Here is an 18,983-nt window from a genome sequence, read left to right as displayed (position 1 = left end):
CATTTCCTGCTCAAAGGGAAGTCAAGTTTGATATGCCCTCCTTTATCCAGTAGGTTTACCTGCTCTGTAACTCCGTGCAATGCCTTGCATCAGATGTAAACGTAAAAAAATTGCATTTGCCAAGCATAAGATAGACATAATATTTTGCACAGTGTTTTGTATTTCTTTTTGAACGCTCACATCATTTCAATTCAGAAATATTAGGTAAAACAGAGAGTACAGTGAGATGACAATGAGCAGGAATGACATCCTGCAATTACATGTAAAACATATTTTAAAAGTAAGGTTATCGCTTTATTTAGTAAAACATCATGATGTACTGAAAATGTGTACTCTTCCTCATACAAGCCGTTTAAGTCTTCATGGAACTGTTGGATGTATTTGTGCTTAAGTAAATGGCCATGAACAAATCTACTGCAAAACTTGTGTGCAAGCAATGCCGTACTTTACTATGGCTACCCAAAATTAGAACAGTGCATGCACACTGAATATTTGCGTTCACAAAATGAGGCTGTTGTTGTTAACCACATTCATACTGTGGTTATGCAAACAGTTAACACTGAATACAATGTTTTATAATTCATTCCATCCTTTTATGCAGGAGCCCATATGTCACCCTCTCAAGTCTAACTCCCATGAGCTACAGTTATCTATAATAGATACACACAGTTACGTCACATTCACTGTAAAACAGCAGAAACGAGCACAGAAGCGCATTTGAGCAACGATATTTACAAACATATTTTCATAAGATGCAATGTACATGTATATATATATATATATATATATAAATAAATATATATATACATATACATTTACACACACACATCAAAATAATAATACTGCTTTGTCATTTTTATGTTTGGGCTCGACCACTAGGGATTTTTGCCATGTCTAAATGGCTTTCAGGCATTGTGGTATGAAATAAAACTGTACTGGACTGTGAAAGTGGGCTGGGAAAGACAAGAAAAAGTCTTAACAAGAATTGTTTTCGTTACAATTGAGTTTTTGTTACAGGGTAGACAGAGGGTTGTTAAAGCTACAGCTATTGGCAACTGATGAAATGATAGCAGTGTGTGGGTGTGTGTGTGTGTGTGTGTGTGTGTGTGTGTGTGTGTGTGTGTGTGTGTGTGTGTGTGTATAAAATCAAGGTTTTCAGGTAATGAGACTATACATGCCAAATGAGTTCCCATTTTATATTAGCCAACATCATACAAAAACATATTTATTTTATCTTGTGTCCATCCAGGCTAATAAGCTGAACAAATATCATTTGATTGAGGGGTATTAGTGTTTAAAGGTAAAAAAAAAACATTTTCATGATTTGGGACATACTGTACATGTAAAGTTAGATAAGACTTAGAAAGACTTTTCCACCACTCACCAAGACACCCACCCATACTAAACACACACACATCAAGTGCAATGTGATGTTTTTCAACAACAACACAGCACAGCCCCTGTGGAACTGTGGAGGCTGGAGCCATGTGGTGCTCGATTATCCATGGAACATGGGAAATTAAATCTGCTGAAAATATGCAGTATTCTCCTCCTCTATAACTTCAATCTCTTGTCCTTCCTATTTTCTCTCCTCACTTGGCAGTTTTTCAAAAGATAACTATAATCTATTAATAAAAAAATGAAAGAACAAGAGTTACATATTTACTTTTCCCATCTTCTACTGCAAATGCTGGTCTTACAAATCAGTCAACACTTGCTCAGGACAGGAGAGGCAAGAAAAAAGAAGATGGCGGATCACTTCCTAATGCTCAAACAGGATAAGGAACTGACTACTGACAAGAGAGTTTCAGCCACTTGAGATATAATTAGCTTCACCATCACTAAACAATAATGCGGTAACCCAGATATAGCCTATAGTACAGGGAAATTCCATTGCCCTGCAGACAATGTAATTGTGTGTAAATCTATCTCATATTTTTAGATTTCATGCTCTCACCCCATCCATGTTTTGTTATTGTTCCGTACAGATATTATTATCTTTGGTTACAGGTGGGGTAAAACCGATACGAGATCGTAACCCCGGCTTTGAGATGCGTTACCCAGGGGATGTGTTGCCACGCGACTTGAACTTTGCAAGTTATGCACAGCACTTCTTGATTGTCGCTGTACCTGAATCCAAAATATCCCCATACAGAAGTTTTTTTGTTTTTCTTTTTCACCACCTGCTCAGCATCGGCTTGCTTGTCATGCTCCTGCTCACTGACTGGACAGAGTTCTCTCCTCTTATTCACTGCTCCATTGTCTCCGACTCCAACCTACTGCAGGCAGGAGAGGGTGGAGTGCAGCACAAACAAGCAGCCACTCCACAGCCGGAGACCTTCTATAGTAAGAGCATGCTTTTTCATTATAGGTCAATCATGCTAATTTCATTGTGGGAAACCAAAATCATGAACGAGATTAAAATTTGATAAACTGTGCTCTGTAGACATGGTGTATGTCTGCAAACCCTTTAGCCTATTCCTATTTTTCTTTTCATCTTTCACTCCATGTCTTCTGTTATTGTTCTCTTCATACATTTATTTAACAATGTGCTGCTGTTGTACTGGTGGGGTCTCCCTTGTAAAACAGATACAATATCGCTGCGTAGGAAAAAAATGCATGATTGGCTTTGTGATCTCAACAATGTCTAACCATGGCAGACAAAAACTCTGATACCACCCACAGTATTGGGAATTCTGTTCAATCACAAAGACTGGCTTCTCCTTATTGGGAACCTTAATCTGCTTTGTTTGAGCATGGGGGTGTGCTAAGATTCTATTAAAGAGATTAAATTGTTTCCATAGCCAACCGAACCATCAAAGGCCCACCAAATTGCAGGCCCTTACTTAAATGGGTTTTGCTAAAGTCACTTATTTGTCCATTTCATCATGCTAATGGCAGAAGCCATCATCCCATTATAGCTCCACAGCTGAGTGAGGTTAAACAAATGCAGTTTGTCTGAGGTCACACTGTCTCCAAGTCAGGTCTCTCTGCTCTCCCCCGTACATCACAACAAATCATCAACTTGTCTATGAGCAACCCTCTGAACCCTGCAGCATTAACCACCTCTTCCCTCACTGGCACTCAGGACAAGTCTCCGTCTTTTCTGCTCTTATCGAAAATTCTTTCCCACATTTAGGTGAATGCAACCTCTTGGTTGACCTTAAAACTCACTGTTCTTTTTGGTGAGTTTGTAACAGCATAAAATGTCAAACATCTGACAGAAGATCCTCAGTATGCAAGGCTTTGATACCCTGATAGCAATCTGAAATGACCAAATGAAGAAATAAAATCCAATATGGAACTTGATAATGTTGTGTTCACTGCATTGCAGCAAGATCATTTCATCATAAATGAGCCCAAATTGGTTTTGGTTCTTGAAATCTGATGGAGTTTAGTACTTATTGTTTGTAGAGTAGTTCAATCACGCACCGAGTTGCAAGCTGGAAGGCCTGTCAAAATAATAACTCCATCATACCTAATACAGTCATATCTCTGAGACATTTTACATACAGCGTTCACCAGAACCCAGCCTTGTTCCTTTTACCATTCTGCTGAACAAACGTCTTTATAATGAAGCTGTATTCAACAAGCTCCACACTAACCACACAATCACTTGTGTTAACAGAAGGGAAATCCACTCCATCAGGATTTCGAGCCAGTGCTTCATTTCCATACACAAGGGTAACAACTGTGCAGCCACGTAGTCTCAGAGAGAGCATTCATCACTCAGAACATTTGTCTAGAGTATTTTCATCATGACTACACAACAGGTAGAGCATGCTCAATTATATCAGCATCAGTTCATCACAACGACATAGAGCATCATACTAATTCTCCAACACCAACTTTCAGACTATAGGAAACTGCAGTGACACAGTGAGGAAAATGACGGTCCTGTTTCAGTAGTTTGTGTCTTGACAAGAACCATATTACTGTCAGAAACGTAGACACACTCAAGTCTCCCTTGGTAGAAAAGCATGTACACAAAACCACAGTTCATGTATTTTCCTCAGGACAGTCAGGTTTTGTTGTTGTTGTTTTATTATGACAGTTCAGCTGTATTTTTCTTAACCGCCAATGTAATCCATGACAGTTAGTGGATTGTTTCCCAGAACACATAGCAAAAAAAAAAAAAATCAAATGTATTGTGCTTGGAACGCCGCCAGAGCAGGTACCAAAAAAGCACCAGGTATCAGGTACTATCCCTAATGGAAAAATAAAAAAAAATAGTAGAGTTGAGTCAAGTCAAGCCAAGCAGTGGTAGAACAGTGTAACGGAAAAGCACCATTAGTTTTAAATTTACCACCCAGCTAGCTCACTGGTGAGTGGTCACCTCTGGAGTGGAGGATAAGTATTTCAATCCCTGGCTGCATCGTACCAAAGACGGGGGGGAAAAAATGGTGCCTACATTCTTTCTACTTACCATGGAGGCTTTGGGAAGGTACTCTGCAATGGACTAGTTTCCCATCCAGGGGGATTGGAAATATCACCAGCTGCTTTGTGCTACACAAACTGGAAACAAACCAGATTCTCCGGAAGTGTAGGACCTTACCTGGACTATCCAGTAACAGCATGTTTGGGTACTTCCAGTTAACTCTTAAAAATTGAGATAGATCACATTTTGTAGCAAAATGGCATGTCCACTTAGTGTTTATTCCCTAATTGCTTAGTTAGTAGTAAACATATGCCTCAGAAGGACTTGTGAATAAGCTTCTGGAAATTTAACAGTGCCATATTCCTTTGAGAATTACTCTTAAGTGAAACTTTTAAAGCTGGAAGAGAAGCACAAATGCATTCAAAATGGCCAGCTGAATGCTCGTTTTAAAAATTCAGCCCCTGATTCCTCTTGAATGCTCACAAACATTCTGTGAACTGCCCCAAGTTATAGGATTTGTATTTTCATTCAAAGCTACCCAGTAAACATCATAGTCTTTCATTTCATTTGCTTGGAGGCCTTCTTATGGAGTGACTTTTCTATTTTGCTCACAGGAAAATAGTGGGGAGGACATGAAGTAATATTTTAAGTGATAGAGACTTAACCACAGTAACACTACAACAAATTATTTCAATTCCACAACACAACTGCATATTCCACATGTATGGATTTATTTTACATCAAGTCAAATGAAAGAAAATGACATCCCTCAAGGAAAAAAAATATGTGCTTTATATTTCTTTACTTACTTGTACCATTATGTTGTTCATTACCTATAGCCATTATACGTTGAAACCCATTATAGAAAACCTTGCCACTGCAGGCATATAATACAAGAGCTCATCAGTATTTCTGCTAAGGTGCACACTTTTCTGGGCTCTCTGTGTACATGCCTTGCATTTGCTTATTGTTGCTGCACAGGTTTACATTACTTGAAAGACTACAGATAAACAGACACAAAGTACAAGTGAAATTAGAGAGGTGAAGAAAACATTTGGTGTACAAAAACATGGCAAATTAACTGACGTTCAAAGAGAGGCATTGTGGAGACCAATGAATTGCCTGCTGACAACACACTGCCCAGAGCACACTGTCTAGGCTTCAGTCTCTCAGCTGACAGCAAGTCTCACCAAGCATTTCCTCACAAAGGAACTCACTTCCTCTTTTGTGCATAAAACAACACAAGCTACATCTCCTCATTTCCAACTAAAACTGCAACACAAAGCCACACGCCATGCATTCTAAGCTAATAACACTGCAGCATCTCAAACCTTGTAGTAAGCTCCAAAATCAGCATTCTCTTTATTTGAAAATATTTTTTCACGTATCATTTAAAAACAAAAAGCTTGAAAGGAGCATCTATGAAAGGAGGAGCAGAAAAGAGGGATTTATCTGTCTGAAATGTAGATCCAGCTCAGTCAGCCTACTTCTCAAACTTTGAGTTGTGAGTGATAATTAGATGGAGCCACAGTGCCCCCAACAGGTCAATACACACAATAGCTTTTTGAGCATTGAATTCATTAATCTGGAGCTCTGCATGTTATATATATTTTATTTTAAATTAAAGCTTTATTTGCTGTATACTCCTGGTTGTGGAGATTGTAACCTTAAACTTTACACACACCTCATCCTGTATGCATGTAGCAGGATTGTATTCATTCTGCCAACTACTCCGTACATTTGCAAATTTGTTTTAATTTACAAATATTGCTTTCACCAAAAAGTAAAATAAAAATCATACTACCTCACTTATGTTTTCTAGACAGTCAAGATGCATTTCACATTCATGTCAGTAAAAACTTTATACATTACAGTTATAATAGTAAGACTAAATCTTACTATTTTATTTGGAATGTAAAAGACTGATTTGACTTGAATTTGTTAATCAGTGCTTTGGTGTTTGTCTATGTGCTCCAGTCTATTGTCTATGGAGAGGAGCTACACAATCTAAAATGTGGATGTGACACATTTAATCCAGAGGCACTAAATATCTTCAATCATCAAAGTTTCAAGGTGGACACCCTGGATTTGTGTGATCAATTCAGTATCCAATCAAATGTGAAATACTGCCACCACCTCCTCTGCTTCCAAAGGCGTTTCATAATGTCCAGAAAGATGTTTTTGCAGTTTTATCTCTGCAAAGGTGGACTTTGACCTTTTGGACATAGATAAAATGTTATCACTACATATTCCTTCTATTAATGCGATATTTTGTGGTGGTAATATTTGATTAGTATTAGTATAGTACTAGTATCAAAGATCATCAGACAAGAGAAGCTGGTGAGAGGCTTCGTCTCTGAACGATCTCACAATTACTCACAGGCCTGATGAATGGGATCTGGCGTGTGCAGCGTAAGGCGGGGTGTTTGGAAATTATTGTGTCAAGGTCAGGGAGGGAAAGCTGAAACATAAGGGGGCAGGAAGACAAACACAAAAGGCAAAAGCAACTTTCTGACCTTGACAACAATGAACATCTCTGCCAATCAGGTAGACCAGTGAGGACCTGACCTGAATGAAGAGCCCTTTTATGAGAAATAACAATTTCTCAGTTTCCCTGCCTAAACATACCTTTGTTAGGCGGTGTGTGGTATGTTTTTAAATACGTAAGAGCATTGTATAGAGAGTCAGGGTTTAGCCGGGTCAATTTTTTTGTGATTTTAAAAGAAAGGGAGGCTCACTCTTCCAAACAGTCAATAAAGTCATACCATTCGTCGTCCAAGCAATTGGAGACATTGTTATAAGTCCCATATAAATACCCACGGACAACAAGAACACCCATGATTACTTTCCATTAGTCACATCTTGTGAAAAAGTGTTTCCATTTGGTCATGCTGGCATGACAAAGGCTAAAGGGATTTAGGTAATCAACTCAGGCATAGACTACACACCGATATGTGCCGCCAGGCTGCTCACAATCTGGACGATGGGAGGAGAGAAATCAAGCTTAAATCGGACCGACAGGAGGCACTTCAACAGGTTTGTCACCTCAGTTCACATATACACCCTTATAGCAGGGAAAACCTCTGTCCTCGTCCTGTATCACTCACAGAACTGATACGATTAACTGGACTTTTTAGTGCAGGACCCAAAGCAAGCCACTCACTGAAGTCATTTCACTGTTCATCAGAGCAGCAAGTTCTCTCAAGCACTGATTTTCATTCTTTGAGATATATAGTGCAACAATCACAAGTTATACTTCTCTGCCATGGTTTTTAATATACTAGTGTGCATGTGTATTGGAGTTTTAGGTTTAAGACTTGGGTTTATGGCCATATTTAGGTTTAAGTAAATATTGTTGTCTTTTAGTTGTGATGGTTAGGGGCAAAATGTGTGTGTATGTGTTACCTGTTTTTATACAACTGGTAGCGGTGTGAAAGAGAACAGAGAGAGAGTGTGAGAGGGTCTGAATTGCAGTCATATCACTGGGAACATGGCTGCATCAATCAGGTAGGTTATAGAACAGGGTGTGAATCTGCAGAGAAACAAATGCACCCATCGAGCCAGACTCTCCAGGGGCCGAGTGCCTTGTGCAGTACATCAATGGCTTTACAGAAAACTAAGTGAGGAGTCTGTGCTGCTGACAAGATTCCCAAACAGTAGGTGGCAAAAGCAAACATCTTTATCAATCACAATGGGAAATTAATTTTACATATCTGGTCTTAGTCATGACAACTTTTGAGTTAAAAAATGCCAAACAATGTTTTAGACTGATGCGGTTAACTGAGGATTACAGAGGATCAACAGCAAATCAATTTCAGTGAGTACTGGCTTTTACAAAGTAAAAAAAGGAGACTATGTTGTCAGATATCACAAGACAATTAAAAGCACCTTAAAGTTAGAAAGATGATCATTACCCGCAAAACATTTGTGCGTCTACATTTTTAACTTACTCTAATGTATGCTGTATTCTAATCAGTATTGACTGGACTAGGACATGTAGATATCTGACCTGGACAAAATGTATGAATTGACATAAATGTAAACAGTGCTGACTGTATGCCCTTGGGCAAATACTCTCTGAATCAACTGAATATTGAAGAAAACAAAACAAAAAAAAAAAAAAACACTTATAACCATCAATCTCCATTGGACTGTGGTATTCTGCTCACCAAGGGTCATTGCTCTCACCAAACCCATGATGACTACAGCAGACGTGATATCATTCAACTGAATACCAATTGCATTCCTCACACTCATCTAAACCACTTCAGGATTTTTATAGTGTACATAACCAGATTCCGTGTGCACAATGAATTGACGCCAGTAAAAATGATCTAATACAGAAAGGTGGGAAAGGTTTACAGTCGGTAATGGATTGGCAACTCATCTGCATAAATATCACAGTCATCACGATTAGAAAAGTCCTCTCCACTTCTCACTGCCATCTTAACAACCTCATGGTGACACTTGCATGAACTCCAGTCCACACAAAATGAAAGTGAATGGAAGACGTTATGTTGCTTTTGCCATTGCAACCCTGCAATCTTCTATGAATTGCATCTCTTTCCATTCATCATTGTCTAATAAATAAAAAAAACAGTGGTTACTAGAGCTGATGAATTAGTAATCAAGAGTGTTTGTCAAAACGGTTGCATATACATAATTAACATACAACACATGCAGTTATTATACAAAAGAGAATAATGCACCCTGAACAAGAATCTTGGCACAAAGTATTCCATAGGGAATCAAACAGTTACAGTTTCCCTGTTGCCTTCTCCTTTTCAAACTTGTTGAGAGAGGGTACATGAGCACAGAGGGTCGAACAGTGAATGCAGAGTAGTGACAGAACAGAACAAGCTCATTCTGAACAGTGAGTCGAGTTAAACCATCTGCTGGTATGAATGCTGCAGCCAAAGTGCCTCCTCATGATATGGCCATCCTGCTCTCCAACCCAGCAGTTCACCGACTGTCATCACAGCTCCTGTCCTGCCCCTCTCCAACATCTCACCCAGGTGACAGTTTGAGCACCTCCTGTCCAACCTCCAGTCAAACAGAATTAAGGAAGAATTAAAAACTCAATGAGCCTAATAATTAAACTTTAATGGAGGACATAAAGTAACTTGACACCCTCTAAAAGCTATAGGCAGCCACCATAACAGCAGTACCAATCTGTCCACGTTCCCCTAAAAGTAAAGACATTTCTCCTGCAGTAGCATACAGCCACTGTCATGACAAAAATTGTGTTGCACAAATTGGAATGTGTGTTTGGCTCATCAACCCAAACATTAACCTAGAATATGTACAATTATAATCCATGACCTCTGTGTTTAACAGCTTAACGTAAAGTCTAACGCTTTTTTCCCCACACTTCATACACTAAATGAAAAACAGCATGAGACAATGGAAGTACTGCAGGCTAAAGATGTTAAGCAGTGAATAGATGAAAGGAAAGAAGCTGAACAAACAATCCAAAGATCTCAATAATGTACACTGCTCAAGATGTGCAATGTTTGTTCACATGCAGCTTGGACTGCATTACTCACAAAAATATGTACTGCCTATTTAACCATTAGTTTGGAACACAATTGATACAACTCAGTGTCGTTCTGTAAAACCAGTCTTTTGATAACAATGACCAGAAAGCATGGCAATGAGCAGAGTTACCCAAATCCTAGAGGTTTTAGGGGCAAACATTTTTTCCAAATCATCATATTGTATTTCATTAAAACTAACTAACAAAGTGAACCATCACATTTTAGACACATTTGAATCTGTTTTCATTTCATTTAATGAACAAAAAATATGTTTCAATGAATGCGATGAATGCAAGAATTAATGTGAGCCAACTGCTGGGACCTTCTGAAAATTATATCAGGGGCTTTAGTATTTCTTTCCATCCTTTGGACCCACTGACAGACTGCTAAACAGAACAAATTGCCCCCTGGTTAATATGTACTGTAGCTGAATCAGAGATGGGAAGTCTGGCAGCATTAACAGCTGAAGTGCTTGGCTTTGCTACAATAGTATTCAACTATTTAAAACCAAATGTTCCCTCCTGAACCTACTTTCCATTCTTATATGCCAATTCCTCTTATAACACAACAGAAACACTACCAACTGCCTCAACCTTGATTTAAAGTATCGACATGAAAGAGTGTGGATTTATACTGCATATGCCTGCAATAAAATGGGTGGAAAGTGCAATCGAGGAGGTTTCGGGCCTGCCACATAGTATAACAAGAGCATGTGCTCTTGCTGACTCTTGCCATGAATGGTATAGTGACTTCAGTGATAACGGACTGATTGATCACAGGACTCAAGACAAACAACAAACAAATTGCACAATAACTACTACTACTAAGTGCTTTATTCACAAAAAGGTCAAAATGTTAATAAAGCAAGACAACTGCCATGACATTTAGGTGTGCCAGGTGCTTGTTAGGTGTCCTACTAGACATCTTTGTCTTTTATGTGATGCTGAAAATGATTCAGAATAACAAGTTATCCAATCCACAGCAGGCTGCGTATTTATATAATAGATTAAATTCAAAAGCCAAAATCAACGGAACTGTCTGTTTGGCACATCTATTAATCTTGCATAAATTAGAGCCTTGATTTCACTCAAGATGCCTACCGACAGTAGACTGAAATGAGTTTTTGTGTGTTTTAAAATACTGCATGAGGAAGGAAAAGTAACAAAACACAGCTGCAGAGAGCAGAGATATGCATGAGTTTAAATATAATGTTACCTTATAGATTTATACAGCTTCGATCTGTGATTATCAAATCCATACAGTAGCTGCAAAATGGCCTTAAGAATCTGCCACAGAGGCAAAAGGTAAAGCAATATTTTACCACCTCTGACGGTGTGTGTAGGTTGTGATCCAACTGCAGAAAATTACATAACAGTAGCACAAATCTCTATGTTATCTCTCTCTCCTTCTATATCCTGAGATTTTTGCCAACTTTGCCCTGACAGCAACACTGCATGTCACCAGCAGTCATTAAAGCAAACATACAATTGATGAACAGAACCAAATTAAAATGATTCCATTCATTAACCTTATGCTCTACACACAGGGTAGGCCAAAGAGGTGGAATGGCAAAGAAGCACAAATTGAAATAATTCAATGATCAATCCTAATAATAAGACCTTGTGTTTAACTTAACATTAATCTAATTCAGTTTAACATTTATCTCAATCATAGTCATTATTTGTCCAATTCCTCATGAACCGGCACTTTCCAAATCTGAACAGTAGAGGGCAGCCAAGGACAACTTAACAGCTTGACTGCCTTGAAGCTGCAAATAGAGAACATGTTATCAGCCAAAATTCTTACCAGCATTGACGATGGCATCCACCTCCAACACGGTGATATCTCCTTTGTAGAGAGACACTTTATCACTCAGTCCTCCTCCACCTTTCAGCTCTTGTCCTTCATCTTTGTCATTGGCTAAAAAAAAAAAAAAAAAAAAAAATCTCTTCAGTTGTTGAATTAATGCAATGAACGCGATGAACATGTCAGGGTGTCACTTTTTGTTCTCTTTTAGTAGCTTCCTGTGAAATCATATGGTGGATACTCTAAATTGACTGTAGGTGTGAGTGTGAGAGTAAATGGTTGTTCATTTCTGTATGTTGGCTCTATGATGGACTGGCGACCTGAGTGTACCCCGCCTTTCTCCTATGTCAGCTGGGATTGGCTCCAACCTGGCAACCCTCATGGAGGATATAGTGGCAGACAATTAAAGAATAAATCCATTACAATACATAAACTTACTATCCTATCAAGTCCAGATACTGTTTCTCACTAATGGGGCACATTTAAATTTACAAACTCCTACATGGTAATTTATATGTGTATTCTACAGACACGTCAACCAAGCATTATTAAAAACTACTTTGTTGAGTGCCTTGAGGAAAATGTGCAATAAGAGCCTCCTACACCGTCATATGGAGTCATTACATCCGATTTAATTGAATGCAGAAGAAAATACAACAAATGTCATACATCAACTACCAGCATTGGAACATGTGATTGTAATATGTGAGCTTCTGTAAAAATGCAGGACAGTACATTGAGTCTTTTGAGACCAGAAACTTCTTTTCAACTTCTTCAAATTGCATCAGTCCTTGTGTTACAGGATGTTTTTTACTCTAAAATTAAAACTCACAACTTAGTTGAATCATTACACATACTAACAATTTTAATACAAGATTGTCTGAAGAATAGCATTGCACTGGTTTTTGAAAAGTTTTTCAGGATGACTATATATCCTATTTGTCCATAAATTGATCTTGTGCTTTATTTTGACAGTGCTTATGTCCTCTGGGTTGATTGCCTCATTTTCAGTGTAAATATGGGAATTGCTTTACATTCATTGAAGCCAGATCTGACATTAATATTAGCCTTATTTGGCCACTTAACTTTTCTTCTACAGACCAGGCATGGAGATCCTTACTCTAAGTGTGGTTAATTTGAATTCTAATATCATATGAAATGTGGATTAAGACACAAAAATAGGCCAAATATTAAAAATGACACATCTCTCTCTCTCCCTTTCTCTCTCACCTCTGTTTTCCTCTCTCCAGGATGGAATCTTGTCCAGAGAAATAAAGTCTTGACGACGATACTCCTTGCGTCTCTCCTCACAATCTAGACGAAGCAGTCTCTCTGTGGAAAAAATGACAACAAATTTTCAGTGAAATGGCTCAGGTACACAACAGTAAAGTGGGAAAATGCAAGATATGAAATGAGGGGTACTACACTTTGTGCTCGCATAGACCTATGATAAAAAGTGTAAAATGAATTTCCAAAGAAAATTCACAAATATTTATCTTAAATAGTAACCTAAAGGAACGATAGTTTAAAAAGAAATGTCTCGTCGTCACACCAGACTGTCTCTGTATCCTTCTTTTACTGACCACCACCCATATCAGCAGTAGTTGACAACTTGAAATCTTGCTCCAAACTAGAATCCAACACCCAAGTGGTACAGCAGTCATGCCCTGCTCTTCACTCTTTCATGGCTCGCTTAGTCTAATTTCTAAAGAAATAATCCTTGATTATGTCCACCTTTCTACTTTGAGCCTATATTAAATCCTCTTTTGCTTCAGTGGTTTAAGTTGGGATCAGCAATTAAAGATTGAGCTGGGAGAGATTTTATGCATTAATCCAGTACAACTCAATAAAAAGGTGGCTGCTTGCTATTCATGACATTTGAACACAGTTACTATCTATCCTGCTTGCTTTCTACATTAATATCCTCAGTCATGTGTTACAGTGACCCAAAAAAATTGCAGGGTCTCATTCCAATCAGACATCACCTGCTGATTTCACTCATTAGCTGCTCATATTTGGCTGTAGTTTGAGGAACAGACTGTTGTTTAAATTGGCTGGAATAAAAATGTCCTCTTCGGTTGCAGTGAGTGTTACAACTTTGTGTTGCTTCACCCAAGCACAATATTGCACGTTTGCTAAATAACTTAAATTGATTGCTCTTGAACTTATTCGGTGACCAACAGTACCTTGTATGAATACAGAGAAACTAAAATATAACACACTGACATATAACAAACTCACACACATTATCCATTGGCTTTATCTTTATAGAATGCAAAAAAGTGGTGATTTATATTTCTTCAATTCCCACCAAATTTTACTACTTAAATGCACTGTTCTCGGTCCATCCATTATCTACCGCTTTATCCTCCACCAGAGTGGACCAATTTGCCTAATCCTCATATTGCATGTTTTTGGACTATGGGAGAAAGCCAGAGAAAACCCACGCACACAAACCCATGCCCCGCTTGAACCCGGGTCTTCTTGCTGCAAAGGCAAGAGTGCTAACCACTACGCCAACCATGTGGCCCATGCACTGTTCTCATTTTAAGTAATCAAAGGTTTACTGTTGATCTGTAAAATAGAGCCAGACCAAAATTATACAGTATAGTGCACTGGTCTTGTCTGCAACACTATTAGGTATTGGGTTACACAACAATCTCCAACATAAGTTATTGGCATTAGGTGGTCACACGGCTCAAGTTCATTTCCACTTACTGCAATAGCTCCTTATCTTGCTGCTGTTTCTCCAGAAGGCACTTGGCTGTTCTACAAAACAAGCTTCATCAAAATGATGTGCTCTCTTTGCCACACAATACCCCAGTGCACAGTTTAGCTGTAGTCTTTACACTGTCCCCTCTGTAGACGAGTTAAAGTGAACTGGATAGGACAACACACCAGAGCAGACTGATAGTTTACTTAACTAGGATCTTTTACAACATAGTGAAGTCTAGGCTTTGATGCTTAGCGTTTTGCGATGTATTATATACATATATTACATAGTTCTCCAACTCCAAAATTTAACAAAACTGAGCTAAATAAGTTAAAATTCTAAACAGGAGATGGCCACACCGGTCACATAAAAACACATTTTTAATGTTTAGAAAAACTATCCAACTTAAGAATGCATTTGATTATTTGAAAGAGAATGATTTTACCAATTTTAAAGTAAGGCTGATTTTACTGTCACATGACTTTGGTGGTACAACATTATAACATTATAATCCACTGCATTATACTTTAACCATTAACACTAGCCCTACATAAAACAAACTGAATATTTATTTTATTTTAGAATGTCTTTTGTTACATTTGGACTTATACGAGAAGGATGGCTGATATAATTCCATAGTGGCACAAGCTAAAACTAGCTAAGATTATTTATTTATCTTTACTCAAATCATTTTAATGACCATCATAATACATTTCCCAAACACCAAGAAAAAAGTAGTTAGACAGCAAACATGGTGCCAGGACATCAACTTAATTATAGAATTATATTAAAGTTGAAGTTATATTAAGATTTTTTTATTATTATCATTTGATTACAAACACCTCCCAGATGACTCATCTTAAGATCCACTGATATGTGAGCAACATACATCGTCTTAGATAATATGATTGTTGTTTAAGATGTGCAAATTGACATTATCGAGTATTTAATTGGACTTTGACTGATGAAACGCACTAAAATGAACATATCTGCTGAATGTAGAGCTGAAACAATTACTCTTTTATTAATCCATTACTAATTTAATCCTCACCTATTTTGATAAGCAATTAATCGGTTTGAAGCCCCGATGGTTTTAGCTTCTTAAATGTGAACATTTTCTTTGTTTCTTTGCTCCATATGACAACAAAATAAATAAAACTCAATTATTTTGGTTTGTGGCAAAAACAAGACATTCGAGAACATCATCATTTCCAGGTTTGACAAACACCGATCAACATCTTTTTAACGTTTTCTGATATTTTAGGGACCAAACGATTACTCGATTAATCGTGAAAATAATCGACAGATTAATCAATTATGAAAATAATCGGTAGTTGCAGCTATAGCTGAATGCATGCAGCATTTGCCCTCCTTGCTGCAGCCCAGTGGGCCTACGTGATCACATGACCTCTCACTAGTATCCTACCTGCCACACAGGTTAGTTGCACATGGTTATGCTAATAGGGAGAAAACATGTTTGAAATAGTTTAATTTGTTGCTTTTGCCTGTAATGATCAATTATAAGAACTTAATTTTTACTAAATGCTACAGTTTAAATAAAGAAAATAATAAGTGTTGTTTTCCTCAAACGTTGTGTCCATTGACATGATCTGGAAGCAACAATTAATGACATAACTCAGACAATTAAAATTTTAAATTGTGAGTGAGTGAGTGAGTGATGTCACCACCTGCTTTCACCCAGGTGTCTACAGTCACAAAATAAAAAAGGTAATCCCTCCAACACTTTGCTAACTTTTTCCTCAAGTTTCAATCTTTCTCACAGTTATTAATTGATGTAACAATGGGTTAACCTTTTGCTCTCATGGCTATATTTCCTTCTAAGCACATATTTAATAATCACTACAAGTGTGGCTGCATTCCAATAGCTAAAAGGCTCTTATGTTGTGCATGGTTATCCAGTGGCAAACCTGGATAAGGCGGCACTAATGTCATGGAGCCATTGATAATCAAGGTGATTAGCTGCACCTGCTGAGGAATGATGCTCATTATGTCTCCCTGCCTGCTCATTATAAACTATAGGTGGAGGTATTTGTTAGTATTCCCTTGGAAGCTAAAGTCAAACACACAAGTTTCATTTCTATGACATTGTATGCAACTTTCAGTTTCCATCTACAAAAAAACAAAACACATTTTAACGTGTTTCCCAACGTGCTCCTCTGTAAAACAGAGATGTGAGTGCTGTGTGGCAGTAGGAACGCTTAGTTACAGAGAAGGCTGTTGGCAACTTAGTGAGCTCATGCTGCTGCTGTATCACACAGGTGGATGATGTGGTATGTTACTTGGGAGCAGGTTAGTGTGACAGGTAAATAATGGCTCTCTGAGCACCTTAAATACAAGCTAATAAGCAGGCAAAGGGCACTGTGGATAGTATTGTTGCACATGTGAAACGTTCATCATGGCAGCTTAACATGTTTCAACATCTGTACAGTCACAGCGTGGGATTATCGAACAGTCACGGAGAGAGAAAGTAGCACCACGTACTGTAATGCAGATATATGGGAACATAAAGAATGGCTGTCAGTCTCCTGGCATGGTCAGGATTTATGCTGTCTGCCATGGAGATTGTGATAGCCTCATCCCCCCCAAAAAACAAGCCTTACCTTTTTCAGTCTTCCAGTCCTTTTTCTTTTTGCTCATGCTGCCGGAATGGTAAGACTTCGAGTGGTTGTTTTTTGACTGTGGCAACCCCAGGCTCACAGAGAACAGTGTCCCGGGAAACAACTGAAATGGGAAAGTGAAACAGCCTCCGGACGCTTGTATCACCTGTGAAGCTGTCAAATTTCTGTGAACCTCAGTCGGCTCAACCTACCGTGATTGATTATGTGTACACATCCTCTCAACGTGAGTGGGTGGCGAAAACCAGCAAACGGGCACATGGTTGGCTCAGCGCTCTGTCAATCAAATGAATGCCACAGATTGGGGAGCCGTGATTGGATGAATCCGGCGGGTCGTCCTCCTGGCGTGTGCTGTAGTACGCTGGTAGCGCCGGATGCTGACTGCGAGTGCAGAGTCCAGTTTAACATTTGCAGTTCTGTAAATGTGCACCTCTTTCAACGCATTTATATTTGTTTTTCTTTGCATGATTGAAATTTTAATGCAGTTTCATAGAAAATTGTAGGACACAGGCATAATAGTGATAATATTAATGATATTTACAGTATTTATACTTGTGATTATGAAGCAGCGCTTCCCATAGTGTGGTGGTCATTGGAGGTATTGCAGGTGGTCCTCACAGTGCTAAAAAAAAACACAGGCCTTCTCAGTTATGGCCAAAATGGAAGTCATTTTTAACCAATGTTGAGATCGTTGTGATTTATTTATGGTAACTAATGAGGACAAAATGTTGTCTTCTGTTTACTTTAATGTTTTAACAATGCCATTCAAACCTTTCAACTTTGGGTCACTCTGTTCAAGGGCAACGTTAAATTCATTTATTAAATCCCACCTGGACTAACTTTTCATAAACCGTAAAAAAAAAAATTAACTATAAAAGTAATCTCAGATATACTGTGGTCATATCTATCGCTCAGGAGAGCTTAGGCTATTAAAGAGTTGTTTGTTACGCTCTGTATGTTACATTTAGATGCATTTGGCCAAATCTTCATGATGGAATCATTATTTATAGTATTCTTGCAGATGTGATTTGTTCATTACTTTACTCATTGAGACTTGACCATAAACACAAATGCACACATAGATGCATGGTAACCTGTCTTTGGTTATGGTGGAAGAAGGCAGTGTCTCACAGGACAGACAAGATCAGACCAGTAAGTCAGGCTGTCATACAGTATGTGAGAGCCTGGTTCCAGAGCCCACCGTCTGTTATCTGTTGTGTTAGCTTTGCTCCGATTCAGACCCATCTGCTCCTTAAACCGCTGACATTATCTGCGAATGGAAAATGTCTTTCATCCAAGACTTGCTCTGATCCAGATCCAGAGTTTCAAAATGGGGATTTATTCACAGAGACAGTCCTGCCACTACAATTGACTGAAAATGTTTCCATAATACTGGATTTCAAGAAGTATGGCAACAAACTGTAAGTATACTATACATGGAAAATGTGATTTTAATTATTTGGGTTTATTTTATCTAAAACCCTCTCTTAAAAGGGCAGAAATTACATGTTGGACCCCATGGGCAAAACTCTCTTATATAGTGTTCATTACCAGACATCCCATACTGTAGTCAAATTAAAGATTGCTATCACGATGAGCTGATACCCTTTTTTTTAGGAAATTAAAACAAATTAATCAGCCCTTATCTGGCACAAAAAAATCATAATTAGTCTTTGTATTATTTTAATTAGTTTCCACCTAAATGGGGTTTACAAAACTGCAATTACATTAAATAAAATAACAATGGAATATCTAAAATAATTTATCGTTATTAATTAACAGAGCAAATACACGCTTTGTGGGTACCACACTATAAATTATCTTCTCATAATCTGAACAAAGGTTTCATTTAGGTAAAGTGGTCATTGCACTTTTTCCATTGTACTATTAAAACCAAACCACTAGATGTCAAT

The 18,983-nt window shown here is 38.1% G+C and overlaps 1 protein-coding gene across 2 annotated transcripts in view; it reads right to left on the bottom strand.

The window, feature by feature from the left end:
- The window catches only part of macrod2 (mono-ADP ribosylhydrolase 2), a 357,104-nt gene extending 339,850 nt beyond the window's left edge, over positions 1-17,254 (bottom strand). For both annotated transcript variants that reach the window (XM_058651020.1, XM_058651021.1), the window contains exons 1-3: positions 17,056-17,254; positions 12,952-13,053; positions 11,722-11,835 (exon numbers count right to left, since the gene is read on the bottom strand). In XM_058651020.1, the coding sequence (XP_058507003.1) occupies positions 11,722-11,835; positions 12,952-13,053; positions 17,056-17,092 (253 nt within the window). In that variant the 5' untranslated portion in view covers positions 17,093-17,254. The remainder of the gene's footprint in view (positions 1-11,721; positions 11,836-12,951; positions 13,054-17,055) is intronic.
- Between the last annotated feature and the right edge of the window lie 1,729 nt (positions 17,255-18,983).

The sequence above is a fragment of the Solea solea genome, chromosome 15, assembly GCF_958295425.1.
Source record: "Solea solea chromosome 15, fSolSol10.1, whole genome shotgun sequence".
Lineage (NCBI taxonomy): Eukaryota > Metazoa > Chordata > Actinopteri > Pleuronectiformes > Soleidae > Solea > Solea solea.
The sequence above is the reverse complement of the archived record's forward strand: the minus strand, read 5'-3'. Positions and strand labels throughout refer to the sequence as shown.